The sequence below is a fragment of the Thamnophis sirtalis genome, unplaced genomic scaffold (assembly GCF_051295495.1).
Source record: "Thamnophis sirtalis isolate CommonGarterSnake01/CBP01778 unplaced genomic scaffold, rThaSir2_p1.2 scaffold_5, whole genome shotgun sequence".
Classification (NCBI taxonomy): Eukaryota; Metazoa; Chordata; class Lepidosauria; order Squamata; family Natricidae; genus Thamnophis; species Thamnophis sirtalis.
The window spans coordinates 95,820,746-95,839,748 of record NW_028261385.1 but is presented as its reverse complement, the minus strand read 5'-3'; the positions used below and the strand labels follow the sequence as shown (position 1 = coordinate 95,839,748).

Genomic DNA, 19,003 nt, shown 5'->3' with positions numbered 1-19,003 from the left:
GCCTTCACAACATGGGATCTGTCATTAACACAGACTGCCTTTTTCCTAGGAATACTTCTAAAATTTGAGTGGAATCATTTGAAATCCTGGGAGGGGAGAGGGAGTGTTTCAGTCATCCAAGTCAAGTGCTAAGCTTCAGTTATCAATAAGATTCACCTGATTAAACTATTCAGTTGCTGCAAACTAATTAGATCTTGCCACAACATGCAGATCTTTCCATACTATTTATTTTTATTCTAACTGCACTGCTTGGTAGGGTGAATAATTCACTAACATGTAAGCAACCTTGAGAATTCCACTCCTTTCCTCTCCCTGCAAAGGAGCAAGAAAGGTTTAATATATTTCTTGAAGAATTACAGTAGAAAGATTACAGCAATGTTACAGATGCTTACAGTTCTTCAAGATTTTGATACCTAACATCTCAATTTATGGGCTTCTGCTATGAATTGGACCTTTTAGAACATGGCAATCGGATGGTAGTATCAAACCCAGAAAGAGGAAACAAATGAGAGAAAAGAGAAACGGGTGCATAAACCTCCTGCATATTTAGAGAGCATTAAGAGCCTCTTTGCATCTTACTCGCAACATTGCAGATTCACAGGTTATGGCACCTCCGTATTAGCATACTTGTGAAACATTAGTAGCATGTTGCAGTGAAAGGGAAGAGACAGATGGGGAAATGGTCAAACCGAGAAACAATCTCTTTAAAGATATCCCAGTTATATGGACTGAACTCTTAAAACCATATATTGCTGCTTTTAAAAGGAACAACATATACACACACGTGCACAAGCTAAAATGAGCACACTACGACACTTTAAAAACACTTCAGGTAGCTCCTGAGGCAGGTACATGGAGCCAGCTTGATAATATCTACGGGGACAAACACAATACAGAGATGACAAATAAAAAAAAATCTCCATTCATATGAAAACATACCAAATGTAAAAATGAATGTTTCACAGCAATATTGAGCCCCCTGCTATCTATAAAAATACCACCTGAATCATACAACCCACTCACACAGAGCCATGCCAGGGGAGAAGGGAAAGGAATCTCCATTCAATATATGGAAGATTTTGGTGTATACGTGCCGGAAGGGATTTATTTCCTCCCTCTGTCACCCACCCACCCACCCACCCACCTACCAGTGCAATGCAGGTACTTTTTGTGAAGCACTCTGAAAAACTATCCAATACCTTTAAAAAAAATCTGACAGCCCACCTCCCCCCTCCCATCTCCCCTTCCAGGTGATTTCTTCCCCGAAGCAATTTTTAAAGAAGTTTAAAAAAAACAAAGATACTATCAACTTAGTATTACTGATAATACTCCTGCCCCTCCCCTCCTACAATTGCCACAAACATGGAAGCAATCTACATGCATCCATACATTCATACAATCTATTCATTTACCTTAGCATCCTTAGCAGAAAACTCCGTGGAGTTGGAGATTTTCATAGACTTTGAGCGGTGGGTTTGCCGCCAGACAGGGTCTTCTCGTGGATATTTGACTGAACCTGTAGCTCTCACCCGGACTTTGCTTGTACTCTGCACACTATTAACTCCAATCATTTCAGCAAAGTAAATGAATGATCTTTATAGAATTTGGTATCTATAAAAGTATCAGGGGAGACTCAGAGTAATGAGGAATGCTTTTTTAAAAAAATAATAAGAATAATACTCCCTCAGGGTAATTTTAGAAAGAGAGGAATCTCCGTGAAGCTCAGGCTGTAGCAATTTGCTTAAAAATGCACCAAGCTGGTTCCCCCACCACCACCACACATACCCACACACACAAACACACAGTCTCTCGCACACAAAGCATCTTCAACTACAGTGTTTTGAGGCAGCGTGATTGTTCAAGGCACAGCTCACGTCACTGGCTGAAAAATATAAAAGGGTGGAAACCCCACCCCTCCATGCTCCCTTACTGCTCAGCAGATATCACCATCCTGCTACAACACACACACACACACACACACACGGGCTCAAGAGTGTCTGTTTCAAACAGCAGAACAGATGGAGAAAAGCCAAGTAAAAAGTAATTCATTTTGGACAACAGACAGGCTACACTTGTAATTCCAGCAATGCCATGTCAAAGTGCATTAACTGAGCTCAAATAAAATAGAGATGAATCAAAGAAAAGCCTCAAGGATTGAAAGAAACAAAATAAAATAAAAACCCCACCAGCTAAATGATTTTCTAAACAGCTTAGGAGAGGTGAGTTTGCATGTGTGTGGGGGGGGGGGGGGAATAATCCTGAGGATATTCCATGCTATCCTTTAATAGAAGGAGTGGCAAGTTTTCAAGTCCTTTTTGGCATACGTTTTTTCTAGAAATAAGCATGGAGGAGTTGTGTAGCACAGCGGCAAACTGAGCAGCTTACCAACTGGAAAGTCACCAGTTCAAATCTCATTTTGCTAAAATATATCCTAAGAGCCTGGTACTAGGACAGGTTTTCAAAAGGTTTTATCTCATTTGTAGGGATTACCAAGAAGTAACCGCCTTCCTCAACCAGATGCGTATTTCAGACATAATCTCCAAGTTGGCATGCTGCATGAGAATTACGAGAGTTGCCTTCCCACGTAGCTGGGGGACCCCATCCTGGCATCATTGTACTGAATACTAAAGTCCTACTGCTCTCATTGGGATTTACTCTCAGATCATCTTGCATAAAACAGTGGATTTGGAGATCATAGCAGATTCTTAATGTTCTAGCTTTGAGATGAGGTGAAAAGTTATTAACATAGATACATACATATGTATCCATCATGTGTGTGGAAGAGAACATGTCCCTCCATCCATCCTTCCCACTTAGGAAATGAAATTTACGCAACCTACAGAAAAAGAGCAAGTAGTAGTAAGCCAAATCAAAATTAAACTAAAGTAGAAATTAAGAGGGGGAAAAAGGGAGTCTAGCTAAATTAATTTACAGGGTACTTCTCTCTATACCTTTTCAAAGTTTGATTTGCAAGCATTAACAAATTGTGCAAAAAAATAATAATTAGACTGGTTCTCATTTCTTTAGATTCATTAGCTGAGACATCAGGTCGTTCTCACATATGCCACATACACAGGCACAAACAATATCCAACAGCATTTCATCTCAGTCCAGTCATCAAAAATTGCATTCTTGGCAGCCGACAACTCTTGTACTCAAAGTTAACTTCAGAGAATAAAGGGGGGAGGGGAAGCCCCATCAACTCTGTCTTCCAATCAGCAGTCAGTGACAAAGCTGTGAGGAGCAGGTGCATGCTGCTTCTACAACTCTTTTGCCAGTGACTGCTACGGCGGCAAACTCCTGCACGAGAGGAGAAGTGAATTTGATCGAGAGCTCTTCCATCAAAGGGATGGGCGATATTTATCTAAAGGTTCTCATGTCCGCCTCCCCTCAATCATTTCTAGTTCCTAGAGACCCAGAACATAGCAGATTGCATGTAACCATAGCAACCGAACTCAGACGAGAACCATCTCTACTACGCTCTGCCTGCGCACAGAAGGAGAGTCAGCTGGCAGCACTGGTTGAAATAGGTAAAGGAAGAAAGTTAGTCTGCAGGAATACAGTCCCCACAACCAGGAAGGACAGCTGCTCAGAGTTACCCCTCACTGTCACAGTGGGTTCCTGTTAAGACTAATTGACAAATCAATGGATTTGTTTCTATCTGTGGGGAGGCTTTTGGTGTGTTTTCTTCTTTCTCCCTCTTCCTCTGCAAGAGCCGAGGTGGTGCAGTGGTTAGGGTGTAGTACTGTGGGCCACTTCAGCTGACTGTTATCTGCAGTTCAGCGGTTCAAATCTCACCGGCTCAAGGTTGACTCAGCCTTCCATCCTTCCGAGGTGGGTGAAATGAGGACCCAGACTGTGGGGGCAATATGCTGACTCTGTAAACCGCTTAGAGAGGGCTGAAAGCTCTATGAAGCGGTATATAAGTCTAACTGCTATTGCTATTGCTATCCTCTTTTGGTTAGTGTGCACTAACAGATTCATTAAAATTATTTTGATTTGAGTTCTTCCAGATTCAGCCCACCACGCCTGGCTTTCTAGAAGTTAAAATGTAGGAGGGGAAGAGATGGGAATAATATTTTCATCCTAGTGCTATGTAATAGTCATCTATTACCCAAAAGCATCTTTCCAGGCAAGTAGATTTTGCTACATACATTTGCCTGTGTATATGTGTCATATGGTAACACACAGATGAGAACAAGAACCTCTGGAATATAAAAACAGGCACCTTTATATAGCTTAGACGTTCCGATACCTGGTTATATTTGAAATAATCTCTAATACTGTAGATATATAAGACTATTAAGGATAAATGAATAGAACAAATGGGAGGCTACACAAATAGCAATAGCACTTATATACAGTGCTTTACAGCCCTCTGTAAATCAGTTTACAGAGTCAACATATTGCCTTTAGCAAACTGGATCCTCATTTCACCAATCTCAGAAGGATGGAAGGTTGAGTCAACCTTGAGCCGGTGAGAATCGAACTGCTGGCAATTGGCAGAATTAGCCTGCAGTATTGCATTCGAATCTCTGTTCCACCACAGCCCTTATGAGATAAATGAGATGCAATGGTCAAGAAGCTCTATTAGCAGTATAAAGTCTTCCCTTAGGCATGAGAGCTTGGGCCAGTCATTCTTTCTTGCTCCAAAACAGTATCAAGCTCTAGAAGAAGTCAGCTGGAGAAGAAACCCATTGTTTCATTGTGCTCTAATTACCCTTCTGCATTAACTAGGCAAGGATAGTAGCAGGTCAAAAATAAAAATAAAAATTTATCAGTGTTGAATTCACACATCCTCTGAACAAGTTACAGTAGTCACATTGATATTCCAAAGATTAATTATGACATAAACCAAAATTATAGGATTCATATAATACACCAACCCCAAACCAAGTAAACCAAAGAATGGTCGAGTACAAAAATAAGAGATATTTGTTGAATTTTGAAATCTCATTCAAAAAATTTCATCAGCATTCATTTCAGCAAGGATGGACTCTTCAGTGCAATGCTAAACACTGAAGTTAACTTTCTTCAAATCTCTTGGTTGGGATTATAGCAACTATTAGCTATGCTGTCTAAGAATTCTAGAAATTGCAATCCTAATACATATGTTGGGCAACTTACTTTGAAAGGATGTTTTAAGATATGATTAAATTGCTTAAAATGTAGATATAGAAATAGGATTAGATAGTTGATTTTCAATAAATTGATGTTTCTAAGATGAAAGGGAAAGAATGTTATGCTTTAGAAAGGGGAAGAAAGAGAACTTATGGAGCTCAGAGATTTAAATGCACAAAAAGAAATACACTTTTCATTTAGGTTAAAGATAAATCTTTTGGAAAACAAGCTGTTTCTTTCAGACCTAACCTGAAAGGTCAACCAAAGCTTCTTTGCAGACTCATCAACTAAATCAGTTAAACTACTGTGTTTGCCAATTTTCAGAAGATTCATTGCAACTTTGGCTGACCAGACAAAACAAGAAATAAATAAGGAGGAGTCCTTGGTGCTCTCTGAGCTTCATTGTATTCTTGCAGATGTGTTTTTTAAAGTGTTTTGAGAATTGGCTTGGTCTAGGATGGTCATGGTTTCCCAGTTGAAACTGCGATTAAGCCTGTTCATATGTTGTGAAATTAAAGAGTCAATATCAAATAATGACAATGCCTCAATCCAGCTCCTGATTAAAGAAGTGGTGGCCAAGGTGTAGACAGCAAGGAAGATTTGACAGAAACATGCAGGCAAATATTACCTAGGCAAAAGGGGCTGAAGCATTTTTTTAAGTCCAAAACCATGAGGTAACTACTGGAAGGGTCTGAGGCAGACACCAGCCTATGTCATTGGGCTATAAGAAGAAATAAGTAGTACACCACTATCAAACTTTCAAGATTCTGTTATAATCAATTTCAACAGACGTCATTTTAGCATTCTGTGGAGTTGATTTCTTAATCTGATTTATCTAGTGAAGCTGACAAGGAGGCACTTTTTCTTATGCGCTTGCATATGGCAGCTCTGTGTGTGTATAATATTTTAAAACCTCCAAGTGGAAGGCCTAGTAAGCACAGAGCAAAGAGGTAGCTTTTCTTCTTCTACAGAAATGAATATTCAGAATTTCTTTATCACTCCCAATTTGTTGTGTCAAACTCAAGCAGCATCGGTCTTTCAACTGCACTGTTTCTCAACCTTGGCAACTTCTACATTTGTGAACTTAGCTCCCAGGATCCCTCAGCCAGCAAGACTAGATGAGGAATTTTAAGAGCTATTGCTTAGATTCCTTGTATTCCATCCTTCACCTCTTCCACTTTGCTATCCAATTTAGCTCTTCCAAGTGTAATCCTATCTTCCAAGATTATTATTTTTTTCAAATTAAGAAAAAATTGAAACTTCAAATCTACTTTTGTACCTTTGGGCTCACTTATGCTTTGGGTTCATTATTCCTATTTCATACAAATAAATATGGATTTTGAGGAGGAAATTACTATAACCTGTATAACCAGACATAAAAAGGTAGAATTAAAACCTAATAATAAATTCCGTGCTGAATTGATATTTCCAGAATAAAATGAGACTACAGCCCAATGCAAGCCCAATGCACAAGCTAAGCATTTCCATGAAGTCCTTGGGATTATAATTTTTTTTTGCTAGGGGTTCTATACCTACTTCTATAAAATGTATTCTATATTTCGGTGGCTATAAGTTTCCATCACTGGAAAGTTTTCTAGTCAAAAGAAAACTTCCAGGTATATATTTGCTTCCTATTCTAATTGCAAAAACCAGAAACCAATTGCCCCCCTAAGAACCTCACTGTGACAGGTATTAACAAAAAGTGATATATTGCAACCAGCATATCTATCTATAGTTATATGGAAAGGGCAGATGTAATCTTTTTCCTACTGTTTACCAGGACACAAGGGATAGTTCTTTCCCTTTTCAACAGTGGAAACAAACTATTCTGAGATTTGAAGCTAATTATCAATGGTGCTATTCCACCGGGTTTAGTGGTAGAGTTTCTTAAAATATCAATGGCTAAATCCACATCATCAAATCTTGGACATTCTAACAGCATGATCCAGTGCATGAACACAGAAGTTAGAAATCTCAATCTATTTAAAAACAGCATTTGGGTATTGGAGACTAGAAACAAACAAAAGAAATGGACATCAAATGTTCATGTTTGAAGATCAAACTAAATGTGCTTTCTAAAAATGCATTGAGAGCCACCTCTGAATAACTCGCAGAGCTAAAAGAACCAACACAAGGTAAACTTTTCATAAGATGCAATAAATGTTCTCCTGGAATCATATCCTACTTGGATACACTCACAGCTTGTTAAGGCTCAACTTCCCCCTGGTAGCTCGATCAGCATTCTCCCACATAGGAGTTATTCTATCTTTATTGATGCATAAGCTGCTTGGAGAACTGTTTTAAATAAAAGGGGGAGATGGGTTAAGAAAGTCTGTACTGGTACAGAAAGTCTGTGCCTAAGGTTATTATATCAGCATCAAACTAAGTTAAAATTTGGCTAGTCGATATTTTTTCCTATTCAGAACCAGTTGTTTATAGTCACATTGGAGATGGGTATCTTGATTTGTTGCAGAAATTGGTATCTTATTGATCCATCATCATCTTTAGAGTAGGACAAGGAACCTGAGGCAGAGATTTTCCCACGAGAAGAGTGTCCTGTTACAAACACAGGGGCAAGAATGTTGTGCTCAGTCTTTGACAGCTTGTAACCAGGCTTTCTTTTAACTGATAGAGAAGGAATGCATTCTGGCTAAAAAGTCATTTTTTTCTGAAAAAGCAGGGGTCACAAAATCTTCTCTATATCTGTACTAATGGTCTCTATTTTAGTGGGCTTTTTGCATTCTTATTTTCCATTTATTAAAAGCTACCATTTCATATACCTAATAATGCCTATTTACCACTCCTTGAACCATTAAAAATGATTCACATCCTGACAATAGGTCCAATTTTCCACTCTGAATTGTCTATCAAGGGCAATGGTTAATTGACTCTAGACCAGCTAGATGTCATGAGATAAGGATTGCCGTAATAGTCTCTGATTGCCATAATTACTTGTTGCATCATCCACTCAAATCTTCAGTAATGCCTATGGTAATTTACAACACTGGTTTAACAGAAGGAATTAGGAGGAATAAGAGATAGTTCGTACTCTAGGCAGAAGTCAAAGGATCATTTGGAAGAGATTAAAGACAGTTGTAATTGCGTTCATGTTTATAATAATATTTGATAGTTATGGTAGACAGGCAACCATCATTACAAAAACCTTTTCAGATAGCTTCTCCCCCCCCCCCCCCATAGCTACTACCACCTTGGAGGCACAGAGGTTAGTATGCAGTATTGCAGGCTAACTCTGCCCACAGCCTGGCATTCGATCCTGACGGCCTCAAGGGTGACCCATTCTTCCATCCTTCCGAGCTCGGTAAAATGAGGAACCAGATTGTTGATGGTGACATTTGTAAACCCCTCAAAGAGTGCTGTAAAGCACTGTGGAGTGGTATATACATCTAAGTGATATTGATATCATGGAAAAATCATAAAAGTTTCTTGAGGCCTTTACAAATCAGATTTATTACAGTCTCATTTTAAAAGGCAAAGCCACTTTTGAATTAAGCTCATCTTCTAGTCACCCATGAAGTCTTCTTGGCAGTGACATACAATGGTTTGCTACTGCCTGATTCCTGGCTGGTTTTGCCTTTCTAGACTAACCTACAAGCCCTAGGATGAGCTTTAAAGACCAAAATAAGCCAAGTGCTGCCACCTGCTGAGGCACTTTTATTTACCATTGTTTACAGTGTTTGTTATATCATTTTGGGAGGACAGCTATTCTAAAAGGCAGGATATAAATAATTAAACAGATTTGCTTTTAATTAATTATGAATTAGTTTATAATTAAGCAAACATCTTTCAATTCTACTGTTGAAGCATATGCAGTCAAAGAAGTTTCCAAGGCAAACCAGAGTGTTTCAGCTAAATTACACCACAAAAAGTTCTGATTAGCACTTGGTTGATATACAAAAAATAATTCACTATTTTCTTTGCCTTTGGGGTTTGAAATAATTCTAGTTCGTGCATGCAGATTTATTTGGTCATTATATTTTTCAAATTTCAACTTAAGGGCTGATTGAGTTCCTTTCTTAGAAAATAGAAGTCCAGAATAGGAGTCCGTTCTAAAATTTAAAAAGTGGGGGTGGAAATCTTGTTAAATCATCTGAAGGGCCAATCAAGACCAGTATTCGTGTACATTGCATCATTCTGAGAAGGACATCAACAGAAACCAACAACCATGCCTTTAAACACAAAATGTCTATTTAGCTAGCTAAATCTCTTTTCCAGGACAATACCGCCTCCTCTTTTAAAAATATCCACATTAGTGCTTCCAAAACATCCTATGTGAATGAATTCCAAAACTAATGTATTATGTGGAACTTATTTTTGTCTCCCCAGAAACCACTGCTAATGCATGTATCGGAATCAAAACTTACAACAGATTTTCACATTGTGGTTAAGACAAAATCTGGCTTATCGAAAGTATTACCGTAGGTTATGGATTGCTTTAAGTCTGTTAAATAAAGCCATTTACAGATTCCTTCCCAGCTGGAAGCAACTGTTATACTGAATTCACCTAAGAGCTTCCTTAAGCAAACCATGGATGGGTGATTTTCAGCCAAGCAAATCAGAAAAGTTGCTACTGGGTGCATTTGTAGATCAATACAATTTTGTTCTGGCTTTGTTATTATCACCTTCCCTAGCTTGCTAAATCACTCTCTTGCCTTCTCACCAACAGTTTAACTTCTACTTACATGAACATTATCCAATACTTTCCTGGGCTAATGCCAGAATCATGACAACTATGTTTTTAAGGCAAGATCACCAGAATTGCCCACAGAATCCCACATGTAACCACATAATGGATTAAAATCATGGCATTAAAATAAATACAAACCTGTGGATTTGTAAATACATGTAAATAATGTAAAATAAATAATTTAAAGTAAGTGCATCCTTACTTTATTAATAACCTTTTTATGGGAGCTATAATTTTCTTTAGCAGCTGCCTACTGACCTGCAAACTAACATAGGCTTTTACACACAGAGATACAAGATCTGGATTTAGTCTTTTAAGAACATTATTACACTTCTGCTTCAACCAAAGGCTATTGAATCCCATAGTGGCCAATTAGATTCCTATGGAAAATCCATTAGCAGGAAGCCTGAAACTTGATAGAAAAACCATTCTTTTACTGATTTTTTTGTCTTTTTTTCTGTAGTTGATATTCAGCAGCATTCTACTTAGCTATTAGAATATAACCATTAGTAGCCACTAATCTAGTTCTCTCCTCCCATGAATTTGTCTAACTTCAAAACTAACCTAGTTGGTAATCATCATTACATGTGGTGGCAGCAAATTTCATAGTTGTAATAAACGATGTACAAATAATACATTTTAATGTGTCCTGATTTTTATTGAGAAGTGCTTCTCAAAAGAGAAAATTCTTCTAAAAGTACAAATTCTAATCTATGGGGCTGCTTTGCAATCAGCCACACCAAGCCAAAGGCTTAGTTTTTAAGAGAATAGAAAATTCTTGTTTTGAAAGCTAAATTACAAAATGTATAAGCAATCTGAAACCTTTCAGGCATGATATGTCCCCCCCCCCCCAAAACGCCAACATTATGACAATGGATATCAACTAAAGAGGTCATATAAATGACATAAGGGTAAGAGTCAGGGGTGAAATTCAGCAGGTTCTGACAGGTTCTGGAGAACCAGCAGCAGAAATTTTGAGTAGTTTGGAGAACTGGCAAATACCACCTCTGGCTGGCCCCAGTGTGTCTAGATTGTGAACAGAAATTGATAGATTCAAAAAATTAATACTGTAAAGAACAATTCAGTTCAGTTTCATATGCTTCGTATATTTTTAAATCTATTCAAATATTTCAATGCTAAGTCAAAAGAACCCTTATTCCATATCCATTTAAATGCATGGGATACAACCCAACCATATACATTTCCCCCTGAAATATGAAAAAGGAAGGTAGCAGGGTTTCTCATATCACTAGGGTTTCCCATAACCCTAGGGAGAGGCACTTACTGAGATGAACAGATCCTTAGACATGCAGGGTTAAAGATACTGAATTGGCTCTGTGTAAGCCACACTCCAGGTCTTCTCTATGCTTTGAAACTCTCCCAAGCCATTTGTATAAATTAGGCTGAACTGGATATCTAAATTAGCATAGATGAATGGAATCCTATACTCAGAGTTGTCAACTTATGGCAGTGGTCTAAAGAGCTACCCCGCATAGTTGAAAGAAATCTTAGATGGCCTTTGTGATATAGAGTTGGAGAAATTCTACCTATAGTTTCAGAAGAGCTCTCCTTTCTATGAAAACAAAAGAAGCAGAATCCATTACAGTACACAATCAAGTGATACAACAAAAAGCACACTCCAATACACTTTACAGACCAAATAATAGAATACAGAAAAGGATCATCATTGGGTTTATGAATTCCCTAAGGAAATACATTTCCTTGCTTTAAATCTAGTAATTTATAGCTTATTGGCAAAAAAACGTATTTTATTTGAAATTAGAGAAACTATCTTGCTAATTTAAAATAGTCTATAATATTGGAAGAGTGCTAATCTGACTGATTTCCTTGATGGAAATGTTCTGTATCTACTATACAAATGAAAAGATACTGCCTCCAGTTCTCCTCAAATAAAATATTTCTCCTCAGAAGATGTTAAGTGTTCACTGGAAAACATGAGAATATTTGGTGAATCAGATTTAGGCCCATCTAGTCAGCAGTCTATGTCAGGGGTGCCAAACTCAATTTTATTGAGGACCGTATCAGGGTTGTATTTGATCTCGGGGGGGGCGAGATGGGCGTGGCCAGAGTGTGAGTGGCCAGCTTGACATCACTCCTGTCGGGGGTATCTGTAGTGGGTGGTGACAGCCTCCTGCAACCATCTGCCAGTGAAAATGGAGCTCGGGAGGACTACAGCCCTCCCGATCTCCATTTTCTCTGGCAGAGGTACAGCAAGCCAGACCTTTGCTATTTCCAGGGCGGCCCCACAAGCCAGCTCTAAGCTCCACGCAAGTCGCATGTGGCCCCCAGGCGTTGAGTTTGACACTTCTGGTCTATCTCATGAAACTCTCCAGATGTCTCTAAAAGTAGGAGATCCAAATATTGCTCCTTTTCCATTGTTGGTCTCATAGATGATTGACTAATACTCAGAGATGATTCACATCCTGGTCAGTGTCTCTTTGCACTTGTACCATTGGGCAGAAGAACATCAAAGTATAGCCAGCCGAACAAGTAGGTTTAAAAATAGTTTCTATCTTTGGGCTGTCAGACCTTTAAATACAACCACGATCACTCTACGCACACACGGAAATGTATGACTATTTTTTTCTTTTTCTTTCTTTTTTCATTTCTGCTATAATTTTACACCAGTGAGGCTAAAACTAATTTTGTTGTATTTATTTTGTACAATGACAATAAAGACTATACCATACTATAGACTTGGGGTGTAAAGATGGATCATACCCATGCCTGAAAGTAGCAGTAAGTTATTGAGGCTAGTAGCCACTAGTAGCAATAGCACTTAGACTTATATACTGCTTCACAGTGCTTTACAACCCTCGGTAAGCGGTTTACAGAGTCAGCACATTGCCCCCAACAATCTGGGTCCTCATTTTACCAATCTCAGAAGGATGGAAGGCTGAGTCAGCCTTCAGCCTGGGAGATTCGAACTGCCAAATTGCAGGCAGCTGGCAGTCAGCAGAAACTTGTCTTCTAGGAATTTGTCTACCTCCCTTTCAAGCCAACTAAACTAGCAGAACACATCTTGCTATAAGTGACTCTACATGTTGGTTACATACAGGTAGACCTTGACTTATGACTGGTCACTTAGTGAATGACGGACTCTCCTCCCAAAAGCTACTTATGATCTGGTTTCGAAGTTTTGATCCCCCCCCCCCCCAGTTATCATGTAGGCATTCTTTTGGGCACTCAGCAATTGGCCTTTAGAGTTGTTGCATACTGTGTAGATGAATTTCTCTGAATTATCTACAATGACTCCAAGATCTCTTTCTTGCTAGATACTGACAGCTCAATCCTCATTATTTCATAAATGAAGTACGGATTAGTAGCTCTAAAACTCATTACTTTACATTTCCTTACATTGAACTGCATCTGCCATTTAGTGGTGTAGGCAGATCCCTTTGGAATTGTTCACAGTCCATTTCTGTTTTAGCTGCCTTAAATAGCTTTGAACCATCTGCAAATTTTGCCATTTCACTGGATATGCCTAACTCTAAATAGTTTATAAAATGTTGAATAATATTGGATCCAGTAAAAATCCTTGCAGTACTCCTCTTCTTACATTCCTCCAATTACCCATTTATGCCTCCGTTTTTGCTCAACCAATTACCAATATAGCAGAAGAGTCCTCTGCAGTTCCATGGTTGCTAAGTAAGTACTCATTGGTTCCTTTAATGAGGAATTTTGTTAAAAAGTATTTTGAAAGTCCAAGTTTAAAATATCAACAAGGTCACTTCCACCTACATATTTGTGGAAACGATAAAAGAAGGCATTATTTTACAGATTCTCATCTACATTTCTACCATAGTTACTTCACCTACATTACTGCCAACTCCAGAGGCCATTCTACTTAAGGGAGCAAAAGGAAGCAAATTTAAAGAAAAGGGAAGCACAGTAAAAAGAAGAAAAAAGGGGTGTGTGAAGAAATGAAGGAATAAAACTGGCTTTATAGTGTCCCCCAATTCCAAGGAAGTTTCAGTTTCTGCAGAATTTCTGCAATACAGATAAATTTATCACAGTTTTCTTGTGAAGAATCAGGATGAAACATATGAAGAACAGTTGCAGAAATTGGGTATGTCTAATGTAATGAAAAAAAGGACTAGGGTGATACAATAATGTTCCTATTATCTATGGGGTTGTTACAAAGAAGAGGGGGTCAACCTATTTTATAAAGCCCCCAAAGGCAGAACAAGAAGCAATGGATGGAAACTAATCAAAGAGAGAAGCAACCTAGAACTAAGGAGAAATTTCCTGACATGAGAAAAATTAATCAATGGAAAAACTTGCCTCCAGAAGTTGTGGGTGTTCCAACTAGAGGTGAGTTGCTGCCAGTTCTGCCCGGATTGGCTGAACCAGTAGTAGCAGCGGCAGGAGGCTCCACCCACCCGCCCACAAGAAGTGTTGTGCGCGCACAGGAGTGTGCCCAAACCAGTAGTGAAAAAATCAGCAACCCACCTCTGGTTCCAATGCTGGAGGTTTTTAAGAAGAGATTGGACAACCATTTGTCTGGAATGGTATAAAGTTTCCTGCTTGAGCAGCAGGTTAGACTAGAAAACCTCCAAGGTCCCTTCCAACTCTGTTATTTTTCAATCTGATATACTTTCGGGACATTGGAACTGCAAATCTCAGCATTCTTATTGGTAAGGGATTCAGGGAATTACAATCCTGCATTTGAAGGATACTAGACTGGAAAAGACTTCATTACCCTTATTTCACCTTCAGTAAAATCAGAAACTAAACAGCTTGACTATTAATACAAGTCATAAAACAAACATACTGCACTGCACAAGGGAGAAGATCTTTCTATCCTGCAGACCAACCACAGGGAAGGAACAATTCCTGAATCAAGAGGCAATAAACCTAATCACGTTACCACTGAAATTTTGCTCTATTCTTTCTGATTTAATGATTGCTTGATTGTTATCAATATGAGATTAATTGTGCTATACCTATTGGGTAACACTTACACTAGTCAACAAAAAGCAACTTCCAGTTTTATCAGTTGTTCTTGGTTACCTTCTCCTAAAGGAATGTTAGTTGGACAGGCGAGGAGAGGAAGAAATTTGTTTTCTTCCCAAATAGAAGTGAAAACTATATGTCACACAGGGACTAGAATGTTTGAGACATTATATTCAAGAATTCCCAGTTCCAAAATAAGATTTGCAATCTTCTGGAATGCAAAATGTATCCCAATATTTAAAACACATAGAAAAAAAAACTTTTAAAAAAGCACACATAGATTTTACAGGGAGGAGGGGATCAAAATTATAATTGCTCAAAATGTTATTTAAAACATTATTTATGTAAAAGTTATTTGGGCTGGTTGTGCTTTCCAGAGATCCACATCGGGCCCTATTTCTGCAGAAATGTGATTGTGTGCCTGATGTCAAACTCAAGGCCTCCACTTTGTGTTCTTCATAGTATGAGCAGAAAACAATAACCTAATCAAGGAAGCACCAATGACAAAACCACCCACCCACCAACACTGGCAGGGAAAGTTCCTGTATATAAACAGAGAGCAGAGCCCACACTCACTAGCACTGAGTGGGAAATGAATCATCCGCAAGAAAACAACCAAGCTCAGAGAGTACCAAGGACTTCGTGCTGTGACTTAGCGAGCTGTCAGAAAGAGTCATCATAGACACCCATGTTCATGGCCAGCTCTTCTGGGCTGCAAATCTGGAAGATAATAGCTTTGTCAGGTCATTTGAGTACTGGAGGGAAAAGGAATTTTTAAAAAATCTCACAAGTGCTGTCACGTAGGAATTGCAATTTCCATGACTTAAGGGATATTTATTTATCCATTCTGGCTCATCAGTCTTGAGGTAGCCATCTTATTCTATGTTATGTAAGAACCAGATGTGGGCAGTATTTTACTTTATGCTGTGCTTGAGTAAGGTTGATATACTTAAATCAGAAGATCTTGGAGAAGACTAAGTAAGGCAGGCAAATTATGTAGTTTCTATTATGCACTTTCCTAGTTGGTAATTTGGCAATTAGCATGTCTTCAGTGGTGGGTTCCGGATCCCGTTCCAACCATACGGTTGGAACGGGCCCAGTGGCGTCCATATGGACATGCGCAGCACACGGATGCATCATACTGCCTCCACAAGCCTCCCTGACGCTCCAGCTGCTCAGCGGAGCATCGCACAGGCGCTGTACACACCATGTGCAGGTGCAGGCGCGGAAGTGCAGAAGCCTTAAAAGACAGCTAAGGAGCTTGGGCAGGTGGGTGGGCCTCCAGAGCACCGTACTGGAACGGTGTCCAGTGCTCAGGGAAGGCTCTGGTACGCCTGTACTGGGGCATACAGCCTGAAACCCACCACTGCATCTCTTACAAATTTTAAGTGGATTCCATTAAGTAGGATTTTATTTAATATCTGAGCATGAGGAAACAGAAAATGGCTTGCATGCTTCATCACTAGCTGAAACACTGTGAACAACAGAAGAATCAGATAAGTTTAGTGTAGCTCCAACTTTTTCCTTTCAGGAAATAATAAGTTTTAAACAAGTGCAAATTCCTCCCAGGTTTTCTGTTTTCTGTTTAAGTGAAAAATGTCTACAAATCTGCTTTCCACATATAGCACAGTAATGGCTATAATAGGAAAGATAGGACAGGAAAACACTTCAGGACCATCATGGAATGGACTTTGATATAACTCTAATCTAAAGGTATTCGACATGGTTACGATGATAGGAATGGGCAATTCTTATAGCTGTGGCATTCTTCATTCTATGAAACCTGGAGACTAAAACATATGAAGAAAGGTTGCAGGATTTGGATTTGGCTAGTTTAAAGAAAAGAAGGACTGGGGTGACATGATAGCCGTATTCCAATATTTAAGGGGCTGCCACAAAATAGGAGGGGGTTGACTTATTTTCCAAAGCACCAGAAGGCAGGACAAGAAACAATGAATGGAAACTAATCAAGGAGAGAAGCAACCTGGAATTAAGGAGAAACTTCCTAACAATTAGAACAATTAACCAGTGGAACAGCTTGCCTCCAGAAGTGGTGGGTGCTTTATCACTGGAGGTTTCAAAAAGAGACTGGACAGCCACTTGTCTGAAATGGTATGGGGTCTTCCGCTTGAGCAGAGGATTGGACTAGAAGACTTCCAAAGTCCCCTCCAGCTCTATTCTGATTGAAGTCATTAAGAATATCAACACAGTCAGATTTAAAAGAGGAACAGACAATTCAAGGAACACTGGCTAGGGAAGTGCAAAACTTCCCTAGCATTCCAGAATGTTCTGTACCCCATCCCCAAAGTAAAACCTCCTAATGACCACTCCATTCAATAAGAGCAGTGAATTTTCACTAAGGGTTCCAGAAACCACCAAAACATTCCACGGTCTGGGAGGAGATTCAGCAAGGCTCAGAGGAGGAATGGAACATTTTATTTATTAATTTAAGTTATATGCCATCCATCTCACTATTGAGAAACTCTGAAAATTCCATTTTCAAAAGTGTGAATTTTGTATATCTGATGCGAATCAGAACGGATTTTGTATCATTTCCAGATATCTTACATAATTTCTTCTCCAAACAGCATTTGTGGGATGATTTTCCCATAGAACATTTTAATGAATATTAATCTGATGCCTTCCGTATGATATGTATCTCATGACTGCCCCAATTACCTTAATTGCTGTTATTTCAATATACCGTACTCTGCATGAGCTATCCAAGATAATATATCATTAAACAGTATTCCTAAATAGTTAAACTACTGTTCTGTAGTGGCTTCTTCAACATAACGATTAAACCTTTGGACCCATAAGCTAAATTGGGCTTTTCTTCAATTAAAGCTCTTTTGATAAGATTCCATTTAACTTTTGCAAATATACCTTTCTAAAAGAATCCAAACGTTGGATTACAATGCTTGGATCTATTAATACAGCCAAATGTTGACTGTTAGGGACTACATATATATTCTCCCTGATGATTTATTATGACATATTTGCAGTCCTTTCTCACAAGGTCATCCTTGAACACAATGGGTGTTGATAATTATCAACCAATCTCCAATCTATCAGATGTTCAAAGTAATCCAGATCAGGAAACCAAAACCAAAAATACCAATGCTACCTTTACAACAGAAACTTGTAACTCTGGATCTTGTAACTCTTAACTTGCTTCAGAAATTAATTGAGTACATCAAAGACCTTTGCAATTAATGTTTTTCCTATATCAGAATCTCTGCTGACTTTATATTCCAAAAGCCTAGAGACCCCTTTTGAGATGCACTCTCTCCACCCCATATCTCCTTTGGACTCAGATTTGTCTTATCAGACTGTTGTCTATCTTGCAGCTCTTCCCCTTATCTCTCTTTTGGGGGGAAACGTTTTTAAGAAGATGGTCAGTCTGCGGCTGATGAGAACTGTAGGAGAAATGGACTATCTAGATTAGATTCTCTCTTTCAGTCTGGTTTCAGGCCAGGATTTAACACTGAGATACTTGTACTGAAACTGCTAGGTAAGGTCATCTGCTGGTTTAGGGTTTGGTATCATCACTATCAGTGGAGGGATTCAATTTTATTTGCTACCGGTTCTGTGGGTGTGGCTTGGTGGTGTGGCTTGGTGGGTGTGGCAGGGGAAGGATACTGTAAAATCTCCATTCCTTCCCCACTCCAGGAGAAGGATACTGCAAAATCCCCACTCCCTCCCAATCAGCTGGGAGGCAGAGAATAGCTAGGGGAAAGGCCAGTGAGAGGTGGTATTTACCAGTTCTCCGAACTACTCAAATTTCCGCTACCGGTTCTCCAGAACTGATCAGAACCTGCTAAATACCACCTCTGATCACTATCCAATTCTGTTTGGAATGCATTTTCATAGATCTAGTGGGGAGAGGCTTCAAACAGTCACTCATACCCTAGCCACCTCACAGCTTGATTACGGTAACATGTGCTACATGGGACTGCCCTTGAAGTAGTCCACCCAGACGCTTCAACCAGTTCAGGTTGTGACTATTCCCATAAACATCTCTGTTCTGCAAACTGCACTGGTTGCCAGTTTGCTTCCGAGCATGATTTTTATCTCTCGATAAAGATAAGATTTGTTATATAGATTTGCTGGTTGTTTTCTACAAAAGTCCTACATGGCATAGGGCCTGGTTCCTTGAGGGCTTGCCTGTCTCCCATAACATCTGCATACTGATTTGAT

General features: G+C 39.1%; 1 protein-coding gene across 4 annotated transcripts in view; it reads right to left on the bottom strand.

The window, feature by feature from the left end:
- The window catches only part of PSD3 (pleckstrin and Sec7 domain containing 3), a 206,040-nt gene that overhangs the window by 65,397 nt on the left and 121,640 nt on the right, over positions 1 to 19,003 (bottom strand). Inside the window, exon 1 of one of the 4 annotated variants that reach the window (XM_087716232.1) lies at positions 1,413 to 1,730. The exons of the other annotated variants lie outside the window; for them this stretch is intronic. Coding sequence (XP_087572358.1) covers positions 1,413 to 1,571 — 159 coding nt within the window. The 5' untranslated portion in view covers positions 1,572 to 1,730. Of the gene's footprint in view, positions 1 to 1,412; positions 1,731 to 19,003 lie in introns of those variants that run through there. 4 annotated transcript variants of the gene reach the window in all.